This window comes from Populus trichocarpa, chromosome 1 (genome assembly GCF_000002775.5).
Source record: "Populus trichocarpa isolate Nisqually-1 chromosome 1, P.trichocarpa_v4.1, whole genome shotgun sequence".
In the NCBI taxonomy this organism is placed as follows: domain Eukaryota; kingdom Viridiplantae; phylum Streptophyta; class Magnoliopsida; order Malpighiales; family Salicaceae; genus Populus; species Populus trichocarpa.
Genome location: NC_037285.2, coordinates 4,592,348 through 4,616,194, shown reverse-complemented (window position 1 = coordinate 4,616,194; position 23,847 = coordinate 4,592,348). Strand labels below are relative to the sequence as shown.

At 32.5% G+C, this 23,847-nt stretch overlaps 2 protein-coding genes across 4 annotated transcripts; both read left to right on the top strand.

Moving 5' to 3' along the window:
* The first annotated feature begins 6,192 nt into the window (after window positions 1–6,192).
* Window positions 6,193–11,521, top strand: LOC7460567 (uncharacterized). 3 transcript variants are annotated; one of them, XR_002983692.2, is made up of 10 exons: window positions 6,193–6,523; window positions 6,621–6,793; window positions 6,874–7,032; window positions 7,828–7,977; window positions 8,525–8,668; window positions 9,421–9,577; window positions 10,020–10,192; window positions 10,418–10,564; window positions 10,980–11,082; window positions 11,184–11,210. XR_002983692.2 is itself a non-coding variant. In XM_024608376.2 (10 exons), the coding sequence occupies exons 1-10, from the start codon at window positions 6,301–6,303 to the stop codon at window positions 11,271–11,273; spliced, it is 1,428 nt and encodes a 475-aa protein (XP_024464144.1). In that variant the 5' UTR covers window positions 6,195–6,300; the 3' UTR covers window positions 11,274–11,521. The 3 variants fall into 3 exon arrangements, 1 of the variants encoding a protein (XP_024464144.1); XM_024608376.2 differs by having other exon boundaries at window positions 6,195–6,523; window positions 10,418–10,473; window positions 11,184–11,521; XR_002983700.2 differs by lacking the exon at window positions 11,184–11,210 and having other exon boundaries at window positions 10,020–10,247; window positions 10,418–10,473; window positions 10,980–11,057.
* Window positions 11,522–13,732: 2,211 nt separating this feature from the next.
* Window positions 13,733–17,839, top strand: LOC7482801 (photosynthetic NDH subunit of lumenal location 5, chloroplastic). The gene is made up of 7 exons (XM_002299290.4): window positions 13,733–13,948; window positions 14,055–14,282; window positions 14,666–14,816; window positions 14,926–15,014; window positions 16,001–16,055; window positions 16,390–16,475; window positions 17,431–17,839. Exons 1-7 carry the CDS (start codon window positions 13,925–13,927, stop codon window positions 17,587–17,589), a joined length of 792 nt encoding a protein of 263 aa, XP_002299326.3. The 5' UTR covers window positions 13,733–13,924; the 3' UTR covers window positions 17,590–17,839.
* Window positions 17,840–23,847: the final 6,008 nt, after the last annotated feature.

Here is a 23,847-nt window from a genome sequence, read left to right as displayed (position 1 = left end):
AATTAAAAAAATAAAAAACATACAATTTAACTCTTTGTTATCATTGATTTCTTTTTTTATTGAATTTAAAATAAAAAAAATGCAATTTCATCATTTTTTATCAATGAACTTTAAAAAACTTTTTTATTTACTTCTAAACTTAATTTGATTTATGGTCAATTAAGATCTATTGAAGGTCCAACCAGGAAGAGAAAAAAAAAACAAATTATCTAGTTGGGTTAAGTCATTATGGTCGTATTTATTACTCGGGTTGTAAATTTTATGTGTTAACCCAAGTCCATACAGTTTGTCATTATCTTTTTATTTTACTCTCTTGATTTTATTTATTTATTAATATTTATGGTGATTGATTAATTTATTTTGATATACTAATTAAATTTTTAATCATCATTTCAAATATTTTATTGCATGCAAACAAAAATAATAATAATAATGTGAGATTTTTTAATGCAATTATATATTTTTTTATCCTTATCGCAGGGAAGCGCGAACCCAAATCCTATTATACCCTGTTAAAGAACCTCAGCAGTCAGCAGCATCAAATTATGTAAAATTTGGATTATTTAGGACAGGACAAGTAATTCAAATCTTATTAGATTCTCTCATCGGATTAAGACCTGCAATAAAATATTCGTTCTCTTAGAAAAGATAATCAAGGAAAACTCAGCAATTACCGAAAAGAAAGCGATCGACGCTGCTTGTAATTATAGCATATTTGAAATTGTGGTTAATGTTATTTTTTAAAGTATTTTTTATTTAAAAATATATTAAAATAATATTTTTTTTATTTTTTAAAAATTATTTTTTACATCAAAATAATGTAAATAAATTAAAAAAAAATATTAATTTAAAGTAAAAGAAATTAAAATATTTTTAAAATGAAAAAAGAAACATAGCCATAGCCAGCTTCAATTTACCCGGTGTTTACCCCAGCACAGTTCCAATCATGAAATTGACTTGTGATGGAAATGATATCACATGCAAACATCTGTCAGCAAGTTGTAGTTGGCAATTAGTTGATTTCCATGCCATGTCCAAGAGGAATATTTAAATAAATATTTCCTTGAGTTGGAGTAATAAATAAGGCATGCCATGTTTGTGTCACTTATGCTGGAGAAAACCTTGGCCTTTTTGTAATAAAAAAAATCCACTATATGTCCCCTCTTGATGTTCATTAAGAAAAATAAATCATGCACTTCCTCTACCACACATGTAATCCTGCCTTCTCTTCCACATTTCAGAACTAATTTGAAGCTTTTTTTTTTTTTTTTGTATTGAGTAAAGAGTTGTTTAATCAATGTAAATTATTATATGTTCTCTAGCCTCTTATTACTGATGTGGAACAATTATAATTTTATAATTTTATGGATAAGATTGATAAATAGAAACAATTTAGAAGTTATCTAAATAAACAACGATTCAAAATAATTATAATTTTTTATCCGATTATTTAATTAAACTTAGATTTTACAGGAAAATTAAAATTAAAAATTAAATTAATATTAATTTTTGATTTGCTGCTTAGACTCGCTAAAGTACTCCACTCTAAATACACTCAAAATTATCTTTGAGGTTTCTGGGTGTGTTTTAGATTTTGTTTTCCTTATTAATTTTGAATTTTAGCTTCTTTTTTTTTTGATTTGTTGTTTTATGGAAATTCATGAATGTTTAGGGTATTTAAAACATTTCTTTTTAGATTTTATGGGATTTTGACAGAAAAAACTACAGATTTTTTCAACTTCGATCATGTTTTATCTAATCTTAGAGTTTAAATATGTGTTAAACTCAAATCCTTATCTTCATATGTATCAATTGCAAAAAAAAAAAAAATGTGACAAAACTTTTTAGTAGTAAATAAAAAAGTATACAATTATTATCAACAAGGGACCATTTCAAGAAGCAGGTTGCCAGCCAAGGATATTTCAAAATGTCACCACCACGCATGCCATGTTATCAAAGTTGACTTTGTATTCACTTTACATCAGCCATCTTATAATTTAATTAATTATTTGCCTTACTTTTATTTTTTAAAATATTACATTTTACATCTCTAATCAAACTAGAATTTGAAACCATATATTAAATAATATAATACATTGTTCTATCACTCTCGATTCTCTCTCTTTCCATGGAACTGAAAAAAATCCAAATCAAAATGTTTTATTTAACCAAATTAGGTGTTTTCCCTTCCAATCTATCCTCCACATCTAAATCTATTGATTTGGTATTTTTTATATTATAAAGTATAACAAAACATTTTAAAGGGATGAAATTCTATTTATTTACCTATCTAATATCTAATATAGAAGCTATTTTATAACAATTTGTTGATAGTAACCTTTATGAAAAAGTCATTAACACCCTATAAGAACTTTGATTCAAAGTTATAAAAGATATTGCAAGCATTTGATGATAAAGTTCTTCGTAGAAATTAAATTTGCAAGAGATTAGGTCACCATGATTTTCAAAACATAATTTTCAAGTTACAATCACAAAACATAGCCATATTACCTACCAGTAATAAGTCTCTTCATTAGCATGTCACATCTAGAGATTTCAAAGAGTTTTATTTATTGTTCATACTAATTGAAAGGATCAATTGTTTCATATAAGATTATTTCCCGTCTGTATTTTTTTAAATAACAAACAATTTTTATTGTTATTTTTTCTCTGAATATAGTATGAGAATAATATAGTTGCTCATATAGGATGAAAATTTGACCGGATTTACTGGATATCCAACATCTTTCAATATAGTTAGGTTCGGTTTTTATTTGATTTTGCCAGGTTCAAAGCTACCCAACCTGATTTCACTTATGTTGAGTGCGTGAGCAAGTGAAGGACTCACTCGCCGCACCACTTAATCCGATTTAAATATTTTTTATAGAAAACAAATATGTACACAATTATTATAATCCATAAAAGAAAAAAAACATAATCATATAATTTTATTTTTTAACTGAATTTTAATTTATAAATAACAAAAAATATATTTTTTTAGTTTTTTAATATATATAAATTACAATATTATATTGTAAATCCTATATTAAATTTTTTTATACTAGAAAAAATATTAGTGATACCTAAATATTTTTTTTACATGAAAAAAATAATCTAACTCCTAGCATAATGCAAATCAATTATCTAATTAATATCTATTTATCAAGTACTAAGTAGTATATTATTTAAGTTAAAGAGTTGATGTATTCTTTTTGTAGTAGATAATAGTAATAAAATGAACCAAATAATAAGCACATAATTTAACATCATATACACCCTTTTTAAACATAAAAGACATCTTAATTGATTTATATATAATTGTACTAATTAATCATTAACACTTTAGTCCATATCACTGATAATATTTAAAGGTATAATTTTATATTTTTAAATCATATCTACTTTAATATTTTAAATATGATTTAGAAAAAAAAAGATTATTAAGTATATGAGATTTTTCTTGCGTGATTTTTTTTAAGATTCGATTTTGTGAGGTGCTAAGAAATTTTAGAAGAGTATTTTAAAAAAAAAAAAGATATTAGAAAAGGCATGCCTGGTCCAGTCCTCGATGAGGTACTCCGATATGAGAAGAAGACTCGTCACGTGATCCGACCTCATTGGATGTGGGTTTGCTAGGTGGCTGAATAGAAAACTCACCTCCACCCAACCAGATCCATTATCATCCCTCATAATCTAGCTTCTTTTTTTTTCATTGTATTTGCACTAATTTGGTATCAATGAAATTACTATTGTTTCTTTTAAATATTTTTGTTTTAAATTATTTTTTTATGATTTTATATCGTTTTGATGTATTGATATTAAAAATAATTTTTTTTAATAAATAAATATTATTTTAATGTATATCCGAACAAAAAATATTTTAAAAAATAATCACTATAACAATTTCAAACACTTTTTCCTATTTCCTATGACTTTATACTAAAATATTTTGCAACCTCAATAAAGTTTGGCTAAAACTCCAGGCCGCGGAAAACATGGATAAATTAATTCATTTCTCTGGTTTATCCACATGTACAATTCCTTCTTCCCTTATTTGCACCATATCATAAAAACCACAGATTGGAGATTCTAAAACCCACTTAGCCAGAGCCATCAGTAAGAAAAATCCTACCACAGCTCATATATCTCGTGTCAAATATTGCCGATCAGCCACCAAACATGGATACATTTATACCATTTCCAGAAGAAAACATTCAAACGATTGGATTGACGGAGAATTATCAACCTTTTCCTTTCCATGTCTCGTTCCTGGAAAGATCATAGCAAACATGCATGGGCGGCTTCTACTAATCTATGTTGTGGACTGTTAATAATCATTGAACAGGACCTGCTGTTCCATCATCACTTTTGGCTGGATCATCCAACTGATCATTTCCAATCTCCATTCTTCAGGACACTTGAGAAATCGATCGGTGTTAAACCAATTACATAGATCCATCTCCAGCATTAAGCCTGGAATGGCAATTAATCTAAAAATATAAAAAAATTATCCAACCCCGTTTAGACCGCAATACTTAACTGTGGGTAAACGTTAGGGTGGTGATTTGGCAGCTTATCCCTTCAAAATTATTATGAATTGTTTTTTATTTTAAAAAATACTACAGTTCAAGTGAAAGATGCTTTCATCCACAGTTTTTGCGTTTAGTTAAGTGGTTTTTCAAGTATACCTTCATTGTCAAGCATATAATATGCCACCAGAATTTGATCCCATACATACTCATCAAACCACCCAAATCACAAAATATTACTCATTCTCTTGATTGTTTATTTCAAATCCAAGTTCAAAATCTTTCCTCGTGATTTTAGAAGTATCTAAAAACTTATTAAGTTAATTAAGTTTTACTATTACAATGTCATTTTCTATTTAATCTAAAACATGATCAATATTAAGTTTTGAATTACATAATTCTTATATATTAAATTGTGGAGCCGTATTGAATTAAACAAATATGACTTGGTATCAACAGAATTAGAATCTTATTTTGTTTCTGAAACTAAGAGCCTTTTTTTCTTCTATTGATTTAAAGCATATTTAAAAATATAATAAAAATTATTTTTTAAATTATTTTTTATTTAGAAATATATTAAAATTATATTTTTTTTTAATTTGATATTAGCACATTAGAACAATAAAGATAACTAAAAAAAATATTAATTTAAAACTAAAAAAATTTTAAAATGGCATTGGAACGGCAATGACAAACAATCCTTTTAATCTAAAATGTTGATACCATAATTCCAAGTGGTCCTTATCATTATTGTTGTTTTTTTTTTAACTAATTAGACCTTAAACTAAGATTTCCTAATGTTGTAACTCAATATAATTATAATATTTTATAATCTGAGACTGTACTTAATTCTCTCCGTATGCAAAGGTGTTTTTTCCCTTCTTAGGAGAACTCTTCATGAATATATATTAGCTTTCTAGCTAGTTTTGTTTAGATTATGTAATAGCTAACATTACTTTTGTTTAGATTATGTAATAGCTAACATTACTTTTAACTAGCACCGCTACACTATACATGTCAGGATAACATTATAGTTTTAAAATCCGATCCGGTCTGGCAAGTCAATCCGAGATTCGACTGATTCAGGACTGAAACTGGATCGGGTTAAAAAAACAGGAGAAAAAAAAACAGGTTAACCCCACAAGACCCGGTTGCAACTTGTTGATTTTTGTTTTTTGTTTTTTTTTACTAAAAACGACGTTGTTTTGATTTTTTTTTAAAAAAAAAATTGACCCGAGCGACTCGGTCAAAACCGGGTGAACCGGTTAAAACCTGGAACCCGAGCCCTGGACCAGGCCAGCTCTAAAAACTATGGATAAGACTATCTGGTATAAATCAGATATTCTATATTATAAATTATTGATTCAATTTTAACCCTATTATTTCATAGATGCTATTGTTTAAAACTAGCACACACCTATCCTATATATAGTTATCATTATTCTTCCATGTAGCGTATTTTAGAACCATTTCTCTCTTGGATTTATTGCTGCCGCTGTTGTTTTGCTGGGTTTTATTTTTTGAGTTTCAACATAAACATCATCCGACAATAATTTGTATAGGGATGACATTGAGAATGAACCTGGAGTAGAGGGACTAAATCCACTTTTAAACGCTTGCGCATATGCAAAACGGTGCGATCTATGCCTTAAATCTTAATTACAGGTTTACACCGTTAGAAAAATCGAAGCAGTTGAACTCTAACTCTACTCTATTCTGGGAAGTCAAACTCTGAGAGCGTAGCACTAGCACTGCACAGAGTGCGAGAGAAATGGAGACGAAGAGCAGCAGCAGCAGCAATTCAGTGACGATAATCCACAATGCCATGATCGTCACCATGGACCCCGAGAGTCGAGTCTTTAAGAACGGAGGGATTGTTATCGAACAAGATAAAATCAAAGCCATAGGTCAATCCTCCGATATTCTTTCTCAATTCTCCTCTGTCGCGCACCATCTCCAAATCATAGACCTTCACAGTCATATCTTACTTCCTGGTACTCCTTCCCTCCCTCCCTCCCTCACTCTTTTGTTGCTTATTTATTTGTATTGATAGATATACTCCAATCGAATCCGTTGATCATAATACATTAGGATTTATAAACACGCACGTGCACACATCGCAACAGCTAGCGAGAGGGATAGCTGATGATGTTGATCTGATGACATGGTTGCATCATCGTATTTGGCCTTATGAATCTAATATGACTGAGGATGATTCTTATCTTTCTACTTTACTTTGTGGAATTGAACTCATTCACTCTGGTGTAAGTCCTTTTATTTTTCTCTTTAAATTGGAATTCAGTTTGATGTTTGGGATTATTATTACTATCATTATTTTATATAGGTTACTTGCTTTGCTGAAGCTGGGGGCCAGTATGTGTCTGGAATGGCTCGTGCTGTTGAAAAATTGGGCTTGCGCGCCTGCTTAACTGAGTCAATTATGGATACTGGCGAGGGTTTGCCTACATCTTGGGCTATGCGAACTACGGATGACTGTATTCAGGTTGAGGATTATACTGGATTTTTAGTTGATATTGTGGAGTTCATTACCATGCTTTTCTTTGATATGTTGATGTGTGCTTATATTACGGCACTAATGTCTGAACAACCAGGCTTGTTGAGTTGATTGAGTAGTGAAAAATGCAAACCATTGATGAATATATGACGGGCTTTGGGTTTTTGCATTTTCGAATGTTATTACAATTTTCTTCCTTTGGAGGAGCAAGCGTTACTAAGAAGGGAAAGTTAATCTTACTCTGGAATCTTCATAAGTGTCTTCGCGTCCGTGATTTTCCCACGAAGATGAACATTTATGCTGATATACGTGATCATGAACCACTGTAACATAAGTAATGCTCAGGCTTGTCGTTGTTAGTGAGCTTGGATCAAAGTTGTGTCAACTGTAATCGTACTTTAGAATCTTGATGAGTGTCTTTGTGTCCATGATTTTCCCACTCAAAGACAAGCATTTATGCTGATATGTGTGATCATGAACTATTTTAAAATAGGTAATGCTCAGGCTTGTCATTGCTAGTGAGCTAGGATCAAAGTTGTGCTTCAAAATCCCTTGAGGCGTGTCCAGTTTGTGAATCTTACGCCCTTTTCCTTTTCAGGCACACACTATCACATTGTTGTTGCATTTTGCAATTTTGTTCAAGTCTCTATGCAAAGATATTTCATCCTTTTCCTCTGTTGTTTAGTATCATTTCCCCCCTTTTATATCCACAATTGCTGTACTAGTTACTTTAAACGACAATTATATCATCGACTGAAGCCAAATTTCTCACTTCAAGGGCAGTCTCAAATGGAGCTTTATGAGAAGCATCATAATACTGCAGATGGACGCATTAGAGTATGGTTTGGAATTAGGCAAATTATGAATTCAACTGATCGCCTACTTCTTGAAACTAGAAATACAGCTCAGGAACTGAAAACTGGAATTCACATGGTACTGAACTTTCTCTTTACCTCAGAGTTACATCTATATTGTAAATCACATGCAGATTTATTATCTGGTGGATATTTACGTGCATTGAAATGTTTTATTATTAGAAAACTGTTAAAACGTTTTTGTTTTGGGTTGGAAGTATAGATGCACTGGAATTTGCCAAATAAACAGCAATTTTTAGCGTGACAAGCTCTTTGATGTTATGCCATAATTCAATTTGAATATATAGGGACACGAATCTCAGTTTCTGCATGTAGCTTGTCTTCATAATAGTGATACTGTGGATATATCCCATCCAAATTAGGATGCAACACTCAAGTCAGCTGTCGACTGCAAGGAGAATGATCTGTTTGAAATGGACTTAAACAATTATGACAATGTTTCTCCTTCCTTCCTTCCAAAATAATAATAATGATAAATTAAAGGCAATGAAAAATATTGTTAATTCCTTTTCCATCATGAGAAACTTTACTTGGTTCAGAAGTTGAAAGTCCTGCCAAAGAAAGAAGATGTTGAAACAGGCTGGACTAATCTTTCCAATTGTTAGCATGTTGCAGAGATACCTTATGAGAATCAATTCGTGAAGGGTAATCGGAAAGTTGAACACGGGACTGTTACGCACTTGGAGAAGATAAACTTTCTTCAAAACAACTTACTTTCAGCTCATACAGTTTGGGTTGACGACACTGAGGTGAATTGCTCCTGCTAATTCTCTGCTAGACGCCATGGAAATACATCAGTTTACCATCCTTGCATCAAAAAGTAGATAAATAAGGTCTAGTAAATTTGCAAATAGGTGAATTTTTCTTTTATTAGTGGATAGTTGAGATTGTTTATAATACTTCTTTGATATAAACTTGTTCTTTATGCTTACTCTATCTCCATTGGTTTTTTTATTTTTGGTTCTTATTTGAGACATTTCTAAATCCATGTAATAATGTATTTTCTGGAACTGGACATGTTATACTAATTATAACAAGATGACAGTTTCTAGTTGGATTTCAAGGAAGATTATGCGAGATGGATTATCATATATGGCATGCTTCCTTGTAGGCTATGATTAGTCTGACTCCCAACGATTTTATTTTTCATTTTTTTCCCATTGGCATCAAAGAGATTTTTCATTTTGATGTGTTCAGTGTCACTGAACAGACAGTTAGTTTCGTAATAAATATATTAGCAAAATGCTAGAGGTTGATATTATACTAAATGGAAACGTAGAAAGTGGCTTGATGTTTTACAGATTGTATTCCTTTTGTAATCCAACCCCCCCCCCCCCCTCAAATTGCTGTTGTAACTTTTGACTTTCTAACATATGTTGTTATATTTGCTTCTGGGTTGACTGATGGCTGCTTGTTCCTCATTTACCATCTGTGATCCGCGCTTTTGTCTCTAGCTAATTTTAAGATCATGTTCTCAGTGATGTTATCATTTCTCCTTCAGATAGGTTTTCTTTCAAGAGCTGGTGTCAAAGTATCTCACTGTCCTGCTGCTGCAATGAGAATGCTTGGTTTTGCACCTATTAGGGAGATGCTTGATTCTGGCATTTGTGTTTCCTTGGGAACAGATGGGGCACCATCAAATAATAGAATGAGCATCGGTTTGATTTATGATTTTATTGTTTCCATTCTCACATTTCTTTGATGTTCAGTATTTTTCTGTTATTGTGGTGATTTTAATGCAAGTTTGGCCATTTTCAGTTTCTGGTTTCCCTTTTATTGAACTCTAGACAGACCTTTAAAAAGAAAGAAACAGGGAATACCTCCTCATCGCACATGCTTACATGTATAGATAGTGAGAGTAGCTATTAAAACACAAGATTTTCACCTTGTACCATTATAAAGATGTCTGGGCCCGGGTCGTATTGGAGACATGGTCAGATAATTTTCCTTTGCACTGTAATATAGGTTAAGGAGAATAAAATAATATTTCGAAGCTCATCCTTTAAGCAATTTTTGTCAATACTTGCACTAAGGTCAAAATGTCCTTGGTCCTTGGAATACAGGTGACTGCAAATTTATGTGGTATTTTTCTCTTTGTAGTTGATGAGATGTATCTAGCTTCTTTGATCAACAAAGGACGGGAAGTTTATGCGAAGGGAACAACTGATCCAACAGCTCTCCCAGCTGAAACAATTCTCAGAATGGGGACCATAAATGGTGCAAAAACAGTGCTCTGGGATAATGAAATAGGATCCCTTGAAATTGGGAAAAAGGTCGGATTGTTAAAGCTCCAATTAGGACTGTGTTGCAGTCCCAAATGGATTCTAAGTTAGATCACTTGCTCTTCTCCCTCCCCACCTGCCCTCCTCTCCCTTCCCTCCCCTCTCACGTTTAACTTGCAATTAGAGATCTAGCTTCTTTTAACTACAAGTACTTGGTTTTTTAATGTCTTTTCAGGCAGTTGAATCTGATTAGTCTTTGTTTTCATGATTTGGTAGGCTGACATCACTGTGGTCCATCCCAACTCATGGTCCATGGTTCCTGTTCATGACTGGTATGAAAGTAGCTTTGAAGTTTTTGCAACGTTATAGCTCTTCATCTCATGTTCTCAGTGCCTTAAATATATGTCAACTCAACCATTTAGGGTAAAGAAGTTTCTCCAGCTTCTACTCAACGTATGCTTTTTGATTAACCACATGTAAATGCATTTATCAAAATTCTCATTTAGGGCTTTTGAGGTTTATCTGAATTATAAACAACTGTCAAGTTATGTGCCTACTAAGCTTACCCCCTACGTACCACAAATTGACCTAAGTGTGTACCCTGGTCCTGAATCTTGTACCACAACCGAAATGTCCCATGTTCCTGGTAACTATGGTCATGTGTTCTACATGGCCATCAGCTATCAGAAATTGCAGCACAGCCCTTCTGTCTAACTTTCTTCTTTTCCACTGGAACTGTTCAGAATTGAAGTGCAGCATTTGTTCTATTAGATTTGTGTGTAACAGCCTATAAATGTACTTGGTTCAATGGATTGATATTTGTTTTACTGTTCTGCAGCATTTCAAGCCTTGTGTACAGTATGAGGACTGAGAATGTTGTCTCCGTAATGTGCAATGGCAAATGGATTATGAAGGACAAGAAGATTGTGAATGTGGATGAGGTACTTTGTACTGCACATCATTTTGTTTATCAATCTTCTCTTTCCCCAATGACCGATGGAGTTTTGTGCTATGCTTATGATTGCAAATTGTTGTAAAATAGGGAGAGGTTTTGTTAGCGGCAAAGGAAGCTTCTAGCAAGATTTTGAAGAGGGCTGGTATCAGCATACCCAACAGAATGAATGTCCTCTGATTTGTTTCCTCTGAAGGTTCTCCATGCTTGCAGTTGTTCCTGGAAAGGATGTTGCATTCTGATGGCGACACGGAATGAATGTTCTCTGCACAGCCATCAACTTAGATGTGGACAAGAAACTAAAACTTCCCTACAAGTCATGTTTCTTCTGTCTTTCAATTGGGAAACAATGCTTGTAATCTTGGTGAAACGCTTGCAGAACGAGTTCAGAAAATTGATAATAAGTGAAAGAGCCTTGGACACGAAAACTGTCTCTCCAAATTGAGATTAAATTGACATGAAGATGGATTCTTTTACAGATCAAACGGCCTTGATTTGATGAAATTGGAATTAGTTTAGTCAGATGTTGATCATTGTATTGTATGTACAGGCAAATCATATTTAAAAGTATCATTTTTCGAAGAACTAAAAAAAAGGGCTAAAAGCTGGCATTATAATTCAGTGAAATCTTAATTTTAAGTGATGGGTATGCTGACCTAACATGGCTGTTAGCCGTAATCAATTTGGAATTTCCATACAGAAAAGCTAAAAGCATTAGACCCAGAAAAATTACAGGCTATATTAGACCTTAAGAAAAATCTTACAGGCTATTCTACAAGTAGTGTGTCCAAGTTAAGAATCCACACAAGAAGTGTCTTGCTCTTCTCGGTTCTCCTTCCCTCGCAAAAGCGGCACAAGCCAGTGTTATCCTCTCTTTAGAAGGCGAATTAGAGCCGTGATACAGATTAAACATCGGTTTAGACGAGATCAGAAGGAGAATGTGAACAAGTTGGATTCTTCGCGAGGAGTGGATTCTGGAGTTAGGGATTTTAGGCGGCAAGAAACGTGTTGTTTCGTGTTTGTCAAGGCAAACGAAAGTTAATTTTTGGAGGAGCGTTGAGAGTCGATTTCTCCATTTTAGGACCAGATTCCCGAGATAAAAATTTGGCGTCTAGTACCTCGTAACAAAAGGACGGGCAATGCTAACATATTAGCACCACATAAAAGAATCAAAAAGATTTATCAAACGAGGCTATTTAGGGGGGAAAAAGTGGTTTCTTGAAATACTTTAACTTCAATCCTTGCAATTCTAGGTTTATATAAAATAACCCAGCAACGTCAAACAAAAATTATGTGAGAGTTATTCTTATACAATATTATTAACTTGGTATGTATGAAAAAGAATTCGAAGAAAAAAAAAAGAAATATACTAGGTTAACTATACTAGCTAGGTTAACTTCGGTAAACCCACTAAATTCACATCATAGGTTATGAACTCAAATGAGTTGAATTATTATTTTTATTTTATTATAAGATAAAAAAATAGGAAAATAAATTTACAATTATTCAATTATTAAAGGATAAAAATCAATAAAAACCCAATATTAAATAATAAAATTAGAAATAAAATAATAAAAAAACCCAAATGGCCAAAAAAACAACCCCAAAAGGTCAATAAAAAAGAGAGCCCATAAATGTGGCCCTGAGTAGTCCAGCTTGGTTGGTCCTTTTGCAAAAAAAACTTGTTCGAATGGCCAGAGGCAAGCCCATACGCATATGGTAGTTGTTTTTTTTTCTTTGTTATAAGATAAACAACAGGTCATTCGTCTTTTTTTTTTAAAAAATAGACATGTCGCATGTTGTGGTAGATGACGTGTCATTCGCTGGGTTGCAATCTAGATTTCAGTCACTACTGTGGTGTCAAGAAAAACACAATAAGAAGTATTTTTGTGTTGAAAATCATATTTTCAATTTATTTTTACCTAAAAATATTTTCACAATACCATAAATACCTTTCTAAACAACCTAATAACCTCCAAATATCTCAAAATCACAAAAAAAAAAATAACTTAATGGAAATTTTCTAAACCGAGCCTGATATTCTTTCTTATAGATTTTTAAAGAAAACAGCTACTATCATCATATTTCTTTCATTGCATGAAACTTGTTAACAGCAGGAATGATAAATTTATTTGTCAAAAAATTATCTAACTGACAATTCACTTATTTCTCATGTTTTTCAATTGATTTTATCTTTTTTTCTCTCAGAATTAAATATTAAAAAATAAATAAAATAAATTTGTAGAATAAAATAAATTATTATGAATTTGATGTGAGACATGTGATGTCTTCATGTTTTAGTTTTCAGTTGTTAATTTTTTTAATTTTTATATTCTTATGATAATTTGAAACCTAATATCATAAAAAGGTTAAATTAAAAGGGAAAAAAAGTGAAACCCACTCGTATCATTATTTTTTACATAAACAGTGAAACTAACCCACGTGATTTAGTTGTTTTGTTAATTAATTGTTAATAATGTTAAAATAACGAAATAAATGCATAATGTAAGGTGTTAATTTTATGGTTTAAGTCAAAATTACCAGTAAGTTGAATAGTGATGATAATACAATGTTTGTTGTTTCCGTTGACCTTTTGTTTTCAGCAGGGGAGGGGAGGGGTTTTTTGGGGTTGTTGGTATGGTTGTGGATTTTCAACACACCTGACCCGTGGTGATTCTTAGAGGACACATTTGTCATTTTCTTAACACCAAACACCATATCTGTAAATTTCATCTTCATCATCATCATCTCTCCAGCAAGCGCTTCCACACCAAACACCTTCTCCCTTTCTCTATCTCTATCACTTGCATAGACAAACCCTATCCCCATCAATGGCGGCTTCTTTTACAACTCTGGTACTCCCTTTTTCCTTTTCATTTTCTCACTGATCAAACACACCCCTACTTTACTGTTCTTCTTTTTAACTAATCCAACATAAACTTTGTGTTTTATTCTTTGCAGCCAAATGTGGGCTCACTATTCAGCCCCATAAATACCATGTCGCGGGTAAAATCAGGAAGCTCCACCGCGTGTAATGCAGTCAAGTTTCCCAGCAGAAATTTGTTGCCGTCTAATGTTTCCTCGTCATCATCGAGCTTGTTCTTCTCGGGTTCGCTTCGTTTTGCTTCTCTTACAACCTCGTCTCCGAAGAAATCCAGTGTTCTAAGCTCCGTTCGAGCTAGTGCAGAGGTAAGGGGTTTTGCAGGGTTTTTCTTTTCTATTTTTTTTTCCGGTTGTTCTATGTATCTAGTTTATTATGTAGATTTTATCGGTTCAATCGATTGAGGGTATTGTTTGCTTGAGACCTGGATACTGTATTCCTTTTAGATTTTAGTGAACTGTTGTGTTTTTTTTTAACTTTCTTGAATTCTGTCGATTATATGCAGCTTTTTGTAAAGTTTAAGAAACCAATTTGGGATCAGAAAATTTGAAATGCTTATTAGAGTTTGTTTTGTGATGGTTTTGATGTGGAATTAGTTTTGTGGATGAATGAAGTTTGAATTGTATGTGGTTTTTTTATATCGGTGTCTTGATTTTCTTTTTTGTTTCCTTTTGTTTGTTAAAATTTTCAGGTTGCGGAGTTGCAGTCAAAGGTGACCAACAAAGTGTATTTTGATATAGGGATTGGGAATCCAGTAGGGAAGCTTGTTGGGAGAATTGTCATTGGGTTATTTGGTGATGATGTGCCACAAACAGCAGAGAACTTCCGTGCATTATGTACAGGTTGTGTCATTTGAACTTCGGATCTATACTATCCATTAGCTCGTTTCTTTCCTTAACATCAACGCTTTGAATCTTTTATAATTTGCTTTCAATTATGTATTTTGATTAGGAGAGAAGGGCTTTGGTTTCAAAAATTCTGCTTTCCACCGTGTCATCAAAGATTTCATGATTCAAGGAGGGGACTTTGACAAAGGAAATGTGAGTGCCCTCTTGCAATATATTGTCTTGTTAGTTAGCAAGTTTTGAATCCCTGTTTCATAAGTATACTTACCACTAAAGATATCAATTAATTTGCAGTGCTAGTGGCCTTTTGTCATTGTTAAAGGAACTCTTCGCCTCCCTTTATTGTCTCACTAGAAATTGTAATATTTGCTTAAAATCTGATAAAAGAGCAAGAATTTCAGTTGCATGCTATGGGAACTTGAATATCTCGTATCCACCTTAATTTTCTTACCTCCTAAACAATTTCACCTTTCAAGTTCCTATTGAACAATGTGGTGTTCTTTATTCTAAGAAATATTTTACTATTTATGAAATAAGAGATCACTTTGAAGTTTTTCATCACTTGGTCTGATATATCAGAGCTGCACCAGTATTTAAATGCATTTCAGAAACACAAGGTGCTTACTTGTCAAACTTATAATTTGTGAAATTTGATTCAATGAATAAGTTGGCCGTGCTGCAAATATATAGAGTTTATCACTATTCAAGTTGTGAACTTGTGATTGAGATGTGTGAGGGTGTTGACCTAATGCTTTAAATGGCCCATGTGTAAATATTTTCTTAAGTTGAACAAGGATATGTGCACTTTACAGATCAAGTTAAGGGTCAAATGAATGGGAATCTCTGCATTCTTGTGGGTTTAGTTAGAAAGTTTACATGATTTGTCCAGTTTGCTTGGCAACATTTATTTTGAAAAGGATATCTTAGTTGGGATGGGATCGCCATTTAAGTATAGGTTTAATGGATTTATTTTGAAAAAAGATCAGTTCAGTTTCTAAAACCCTTGAAATTTTCTTTTTATTTTGAAAAGGATACCCCGTGTTCAGTTTCTATGCTTTTGTTTCCCTTGTTTCTGTGAGTGTTTGTTAAGAAATGAAACATTGTCCATGATATTCTAAGCATTCAAAAGTGTTTTAAATTAGTAATTTATTCTAATTGTCAGTATTTGGAAATACTTGCAGGGCACTGGAGGTAAAAGCATATACGGCCGCACATTCAAAGATGAAAACTTCAAGTGTAAGTCGGTACTTCTCATGTAACTATTGCTCTAGGTTGGAACCCATGCTCAGTAAACTGTAAATCCCACCTAGGAAGTTTCTTTGGTTGAAGATAGATGATCCCTTCTCCATAACTCACTCTCATCCTGTCTTAAGTTTGAGCGGTCCCTAAACAGAAATTTTCTCATATTTTAATAATGAGTTTTTGCCAAGAACATCTCTTCATGGTTGGGAGTTTATTGAGTGATTGCTTCTTCCTGGATTCTGCCCAGTCATTATTTTTGCATTTCGGTGGTTGATGTGTATATTTATCTATATGTCTAATTATGAAATCTCAATCAAATGTTTTGCAGTGTCACATATTGGACCAGGAGTTCTTAGTATGGCAAATGCAGGGCCCAACACCAATGGAAGCCAATTTTTTATCTGCACTGTTAAGGTAAATAATTGTCTTTCCATTTAGAAACATGTTCCTCATGCATGTGCATGGAGACATGCACATATGTGGGTGTACACACAAACACATCATATCCTATTGTAACAGTACCCGATAATTTTTATCATTAGTGTTTTTTTGAATATATATGGAGCAGGATCTCAAATAGAGAGATTAAAGAAGGAAAATGATTCCTATATCTACTATGAATTTCCCTGGGGGTTCTCTCTTTGTGAAGTCACGAACTTGAAATATGGTTAACATAATAAATTGCATGGTTACTTGATTTGAGGTATAATGGGGAAGAGATCAAGGGAACTAGGAAAATAGGTCATTGTTTCTGAAGCCAACTCTAACACTCAGATTTTGGAAGGTACAAAAATTTAGTTGTAGTTAAATGGGGCTTAATTTTGTACCTCCCAAGAGGGGCGAAGGAATGGAATAAAATGTTCAGCTGGTTATTTTCTGGGCTATCCCCTTCTTCTGGAAACTATGCAGGTGATTTTGCCTGTCGGACTGTTTTCTGCATGTGATGAGGCCATTGCAAAGAAGGCAAAATTGCTATGTATTGAAAACCACTGCATGTTGATCATGCCTGTGTGTAGATAGTATGTGTAGGTGCTTGAAAATTGGAATCCACTCTAACAATCCAAATCCATTTGGTACTCTTTTTGTTTGTGGTAACTGATATGGTCTATATCAACTAAGTTTTACCAATGAAGTTCCATTCTCTTACAGTAGGCTACTTTCATTTTTCTGTCGGCTTAGCACCTATTTCTTATAGCTGGCATGATTTTTAGTAGTCACTAATGGAGACAGGTTATTTTCTGCAAATGCTTCTTATGTGATCTGTTGATCAGTTCCTTCTAGTTCAGTGGTCAAATCTTTGCAGATTTACGTTACATTTATATTACTTGACACACTTTCGTTTTGTTTGTCTGTTCACGGGAAATGGAAGACTCCATGGCTAGATCAAAGGCATGTTGTGTTTGGGCAAGTTTTGGAAGGCATGGACATTGTTAAATTGATCGAGTCACAAGAGACAGACAGAGGAGACCGTCCCACAAAGAGAGTGGTGATCCTTGAAAGTGGCGAGCTTCCCATGACTGAGGCATGATCAATTCTATCCATCTATTCTATTCTCCTCAACATCGAACCTGAGAGAAGTCTACCCCTCTTGAAGGGCTTTTGTCTAAATGAGTATGGATCAATCTCTGACAGTTTCTTTGCTCACTTGTATCCAGTAGAAAGCTTCAGCAAAAAGAGTTGTTTCTCGGATAGGAAAATTTTTATCGGGTGGTTGTTAAGGCATATATCATTTTCAACATTTGATCCAAACTTCCACAATGGACTTCATTGTTATTTTACTAATGATGGCAGGACGATGATTGTTCTTCATAGTGCTCTCAGTGATTCCAAGGGATCACAGGCGGCCTACTTCGACATTTACTTGCGACCCGGATCTGTAGTGGGTTTGCTTGATTAGGATGGACTTGAGCCCGAGTATGGCCTTAGGATACATAAGCTCCATGAGGCCACCAGAAAACCACTCAATGGGCCTTGGGATGATAGATTGATTCAGTTTATCTTAACACCCCCTACTTCTAAAATGTGAGAGACATTGGAAAAGGCCCACTAAATTGTACTGAACTTCACCCAGAAAACGTAGGTTATTATATAAAAATAAATGAAATTTCAGTATTCAATCACTGAAAACACAATTATTACGTATCATGATTCTCGTAGAATCTCCCAATGGCGTTAAAATCTCCCAGAAAACCTAGATTGAAATCAAGCATGATCCTAATTTACCAGTGTCCGTGCTCCTACCGAACAACAGGTAAGCCTGTTGTGTCTGATCCCGGTGATTACTCGGAGAGTTATCATAATAGTAGCTTGATATAACTGTGGTTAAAATTCTAATATGGAGGTCGATGAGAATCTGATCAACAGCCTGAACTTCCACGGTAATAAAAAGTATATAAAAGGTTCTGACAATCATGGCCTTAATTTTATCCTCCAATAGCTGTGGTTGTTTTCCGATGACCACCAATAAATGAAGCTATACAGCTCTTTTTACCATCAACTTAAAAAAGATAAAAAAAAAAAAAAAACAAATATCCCAATAGCCGAGCAATAGTTGGGAACTAGCTACCCGTACTTAAGTACTCACGGGTTGGATTTTTTTTTTTCAGCATAAAAAAATAAATATGATAGCATTTCGTACATGCTTTTCAGTATAAAAAAATCTCAATATTAAATTTAAAAGTTATGTATAATTTTAATTAAATAAATCAATAATTATTTATGCAATAAAAAAAAATCAAGAAGCTTGATTCTTAATCGACCGAAGTTAACCGGTCAAACTCGTAATCCAAGTTATAAGAAACTCTAAAAGGCTATTTAAAAAAAATACATATTCTGATTGAAAATATATTTTTTAATAAAAAACATCATAAAAGATTCTATTGAACTGAAACTAGTAGTGAAATAACATTGCCTTATTGAAAAGGATATATATTAAAACTAATTCATATTTATTAAAAAATAAACATATTTGTTGAGAAAACCATAAAAGAGTTGTTCAAAAAAAATATATGTATTTTGAATGAAAATGTAGTTTCAAATTTATATAAAAATAATAATAATAAATGGGACTAATTTAAAAGAGCTGCAGCATTTTCAAATTTCAGGAACAGATTGTTCATAATTTAAAAGAGTTTTTCCCACAGTTGGCCTGGTAGTTAATACTTAAATAAGTTACTTGAATCAATGTATGTTCTAAAGAGATATACAGCGATTTAAGGATGCCGGAGTGGGCTATAAAAAAAATAGTAGTGTATGTGGAATACGCATGAAGGCTGTAGAGTGCTAGCACTTGTATTTCACAGCCTTCTTCACATATAGTTCAAAGGTATTTGAGTGCTTCATTTGTTATATGGATAGGCTCGGAGGCGTTTGAATAGATTACAAAGAAGACTCGAGGATACAAGGTGCCTAGTTAAATTGATGTTTTTTTTTTAAAAGTTTTTAATAGTTTTGATATGTTAATATTAAAAATAAAAAAAAATATTTTAATAAATTTTTAAATAAAAAGTATTTTTTTTAAAAAAATCATCCATCAATATACTAAGTACATACTTATTAAAAAGTTTATATTTAAATAGTGAGGAAAATTATCTCAATATCATGCTTGCATGCCCAATTATTGTTCAGGTTATGCAGATCGAGCCTCATACTTGATCAATCCAAAGGAATGAGAGAATGGTGTCGGAGGACTAAATGATATGTGTGATAAAAATTAAACTTTTTAAATTTTATTATTGATCCATAAGTCTTTAATTTAATTTAATATTAATATTCAGTATTATTAGACTTTTCTAGGTTCTTTTTATTTTAAAAAAATAATTTTTCTATTCAATATTAATATTTCCTTTTTAGTTTTTCCATATAAATGATTGTAATAGTTTCTAGCACGTAGAGACATAAAAGAATAAAAATTGAATGGTTTGGATGTCTCCTTATAATTATAGTGTTCTTGGTTTCTGAGAGTTTTGACTTATAATACACTCAATTATCATTCGAACTGGTATCAAAGCCTAAGAAATTCTAGTGGTTTTGGTTGGAGATTGTAGAGGTCGTGCATCGAGACTTCAAGTTTCCTGGTAATTAGTTATTGTATGTTGTTGAACAACCATAACTAGGAGATGTTGCAGAAAATGATATATTTGTGTGAAGGGAAAAAGAGGTTCCCACCCAGAAAAAAAAAACATCCAGATACTAGTATGTTATTTTTATCAGAATCGATTGTTGTTATTGAAAATTCTGATGATGAGACCCATAATAGAGTGGATAACTTTTTTATTTTTATTTTTCTATTCCATATTAATAGGGTTTTTTAGTTTAATTTTCTATAAAAATAGTTGTAATAACTTTTGACAAGTAAAGACTTTAATGAATAAAAAATGAATACATTGAATGTTTCTCCATAATTTGCTTTTTTAGTTTATAGCAAATTTTGTTATTCTTGGCTTTTGTATACTTTAATTTCGTTCAAGACTCAATAATGGACTATGATTTTTTTTTTTGAGTGTCCGGGCCAGCTTACGCGCACCTCGACTAATCCCACGGGCCCTGAAGTTAACGACCATGTAAGCCTCTAGTGACCATCATATGAGCAACCACAGGGCTCGAACCTGAGACCACAAAGGGAGCAAACCTCTTGATCTCAAGTTCTTATCACTGGACCACCACCTAGATGGTTATGGATTATGATTTTTGCATGATTGGAATGCGACACATTTAAAGAGAGAATGATTTGATGCTACAAATCTCAAGATTAAGAGGAATCAAAATCAGATAAAGAGATCCAATGATTTATTTACAGTAATGAATTAAGTTTGGTCGAAGAGGATAATAAATTAAACCTAGTACTACATCTTTAGGTTTGCGATTGTTCAGGTTAAACGACATCGAAAGACGAATTTAGTTAGTGTGGGAACTAGTTAAATGCCATGTTGAACAAATGTTCTACACCCCTGAAACGAGAATAACGTGTTCAATGTTATGTTTATAGATCCAGCAACTATTCAAGTTACACAGCGGAACCACCACTCGACCTTATTCGTTATCTGCAATGATGTTTTTGAAAATTAATGGAAACACAAGTCCGTATACCCTGGATTCTGTCATGTTTTAAACAACGAGAATAAAATGAATTATATATATATATAAAGTTTCGCCGGGATTCAGTCATGTTTACTTGGATAAATTGAACAATTAGTATGTAAAATAAAAATAAATGATGAAATAATACATGAGCAAAAATTTTTGGGGAAATAACACATTTTTGAATGTGACAGTTGGAAACCACGAAAAAATTTAATTGATATCACGGTTCTTGACCGCAACATTTATTTAAATTCAGGACTAACTAGCCGACCGATTCATAAGAAAAATCATAAACCGCCAAAATCGAGCCCGGGTGTGATATTTTTGAAATCTAGAGATTTTGCAGTTTGCATAATAACTACTATAGTGAAAACAACCTATGAAGAATCCTGTAAAAATTTGACTGAGATTCAACGGTTGGATAAAAAATTATAATTCTTTTGAGCCATCATTTTGGTCTGGTACAATCAGATCTCCTCTTGGGTATAGACCTGTTTCATTGGTATATAAATACTTATGCTAGACCATCCACGCAATCTATCCAAGGTAAATTCTTATTTAGTTGTGGCAGACCCACACTTAACTACTAAAAATCACCCGTGAAAACTAATGCACGAGCAGTAACTTTTTAAGATTTCAATTAGAGTCAGTTTTTTAGTCTACAAGTTGGACAAAAATATATATTTTTACTCATAAAAAATATCTGGATAAAAACAAATTATAAAATTATGATTTATGTATGAAATGGTCAATCAATTATACAATTGTATTCAACCTGCTGATTAGTTGGCAATGTCAAGCTTTAAATGATGTTATTATAAAGAATGACAAATATTTTATGATGTTTAGAAATTATAATATTTAATAAATTTCATGTTTTAAAAATATAACAATAAAAATATACTATTTTATTTTTCAAATGGTGTTATCCAAGACTTTTAATTAACTATTATAATTTTTTTTTTAAATCCTGTTTATTTTGGCTACGTATCCATTTCCATACTGTGCAGAGTAGGCAAGCAACATTCGTCTTTGACCTTATAAGCGTAATAAATTAATAATGTTATGACATGGCATCATATGGCATTGTATAATGATTTTGTCTGGAAAAAGTTTACACGTGCTTCGAAGAAGATCTTAGAGAATCTCAACCACGTGACCAATGTGCTGGACCATTTTGTTCATCTAAATATCCGACCCTCGCCCCGCTTCAAAACGGCGAGCTTGGTCCCCACCAACACTTAGAAAGTTGGCCCCACGTAGAGAGGCGGCTGGTGTTTGTTATGCTTTATCCTGACACGTGAACGTCGCTGATGAAGCTATCATAAATCAGTAATATAAGTGGTGCCAGGGACGTGGAGTTGCGTGACATCTTTCCTCCCCCGTTGAGATTCAGTCGGTCACTTTTCTGCCGTTTTGTTTTTTACTATTTCTTAAAGTAAGTCTTAATTACAAAATCATTACAATTAATGAGAGCCACGAACTAATCTTCTAATTAGTGACCGACTGAATCATTATGATTTTGGACAAATTTAGCAAATTTAGCAATTAACATAAAAATTTAGATTTTGGACAAATTTAGCAATTAATTCTATCATTATGATTTTGGACAAATTTAGCAATTAACATAAAAATAAATTAGAATTATCATAGCAGCAAAATTTGTTTATGGTAAAATATCATATTTTTAGATTTTACAATGTGATATTTAATTAAATATCATATTTTTGAACTGCAACTCTAATTAAATATCGCTGTTGAGAACCACAATAAAATTATAATTGATATCATGGTTCAGAACCACGACAAAATTATAATTGATGTCACGGTTTAGAATCGTGACATCAATTAAATTCAGGATTAACTAGTTGATCGGTTTGTAATGATCAAATAAATCGGTTGATTTGTTAAAAAATAACAATGAAAATCACAAAACTGTTAAAATCAGGGTTTCAATGCGATATTCTTGAAATCTAGATATTTGACGGTCTGCATAGCGACGTAATGATTACTATAAGGGAAACAATTTCTAGGAACTCCTGTAAAAATTTAAAAGCAATCCAATGGTCGGATAAAAAGTTATGATATTTTTGAGTTATTATTTTGGTCTGACGCAACCATACCTCATTATAGGTCTGTACTTGTCCCACTAGTCTAAATGTATATGCTAAGTCATCCATATAATCTGTCTAGGGCATATCATCTTTTAGTGTGGTAGACTCACACTTGATTGCTCAGAATCACTCGTTATCACAAGCCCGACTATATCATTGACACTCATAAAACATATTTGAAATAAAAAGTTCATAAAATTATAGTTTTTATGTGAAACGGTCAACCGGTTCATACAATTGAATCAACCAGGCAATTGGTTGAGCTAGAGAATTGACAGTGAGGATACATGTTAAGTTATCGTGCTTCAGAAACGCGACATGTTTAAATGTTGTTATTTTTAAGTGCGACAAGGTGAGAGTGTACTATTTCACCAAATTTTTTAAATTTTTTTATTATACCCAAATTTTTAAATGAATGTGATAATTTCTTCTTCTTCTTCTTCTTCTTTTTAAATATGATTTTAGACTTTAGATTCTTGTGCTTATCCAATTGCTGAAGTCTGCATTTTGGAACCAGAATTTGGATTAATTAATGAGTCCTTACGCGTTCTATTATGTCATAATTACGTCATTTATCTCTTATTGCACAG

What these genes read in the sequence shown, in the direction of transcription:
- LOC7482801 (XM_002299290.4), top strand. Translation starts at nt 13,925, where the DNA reads ATGGCGGCTTCTTTTACAACTCTG. An exon ending in GGGACTTTGACAAAGGAAAT is followed by an intron (nt 15,015 to 16,000) that starts GTGAGTGCCCTC and finishes AAATACTTGCAG; the next exon opens with GGCACTGGAGGTAAAAGCAT. An exon ending in CAAAGATGAAAACTTCAAGT is followed by an intron (nt 16,056 to 16,389) that starts GTAAGTCGGTAC and finishes AATGTTTTGCAG; the next exon opens with TGTCACATATTGGACCAGGA.
- LOC7460567 (XM_024608376.2), top strand. Translation starts at nt 6,301, where the DNA reads ATGGAGACGAAGAGCAGCAGCAGCAGCAATTCAGTGACGATAATCCAC. An exon ending in TGAAAACTGGAATTCACATG is followed by an intron (nt 7,978 to 8,524) that starts GTACTGAACTTT and finishes TCCAATTGTTAG; the next exon opens with CATGTTGCAGAGATACCTTA. An exon ending in AAATAATAGAATGAGCATCG is followed by an intron (nt 9,578 to 10,019) that starts GTTTGATTTATG and finishes TTCTCTTTGTAG; the next exon opens with TTGATGAGATGTATCTAGCT.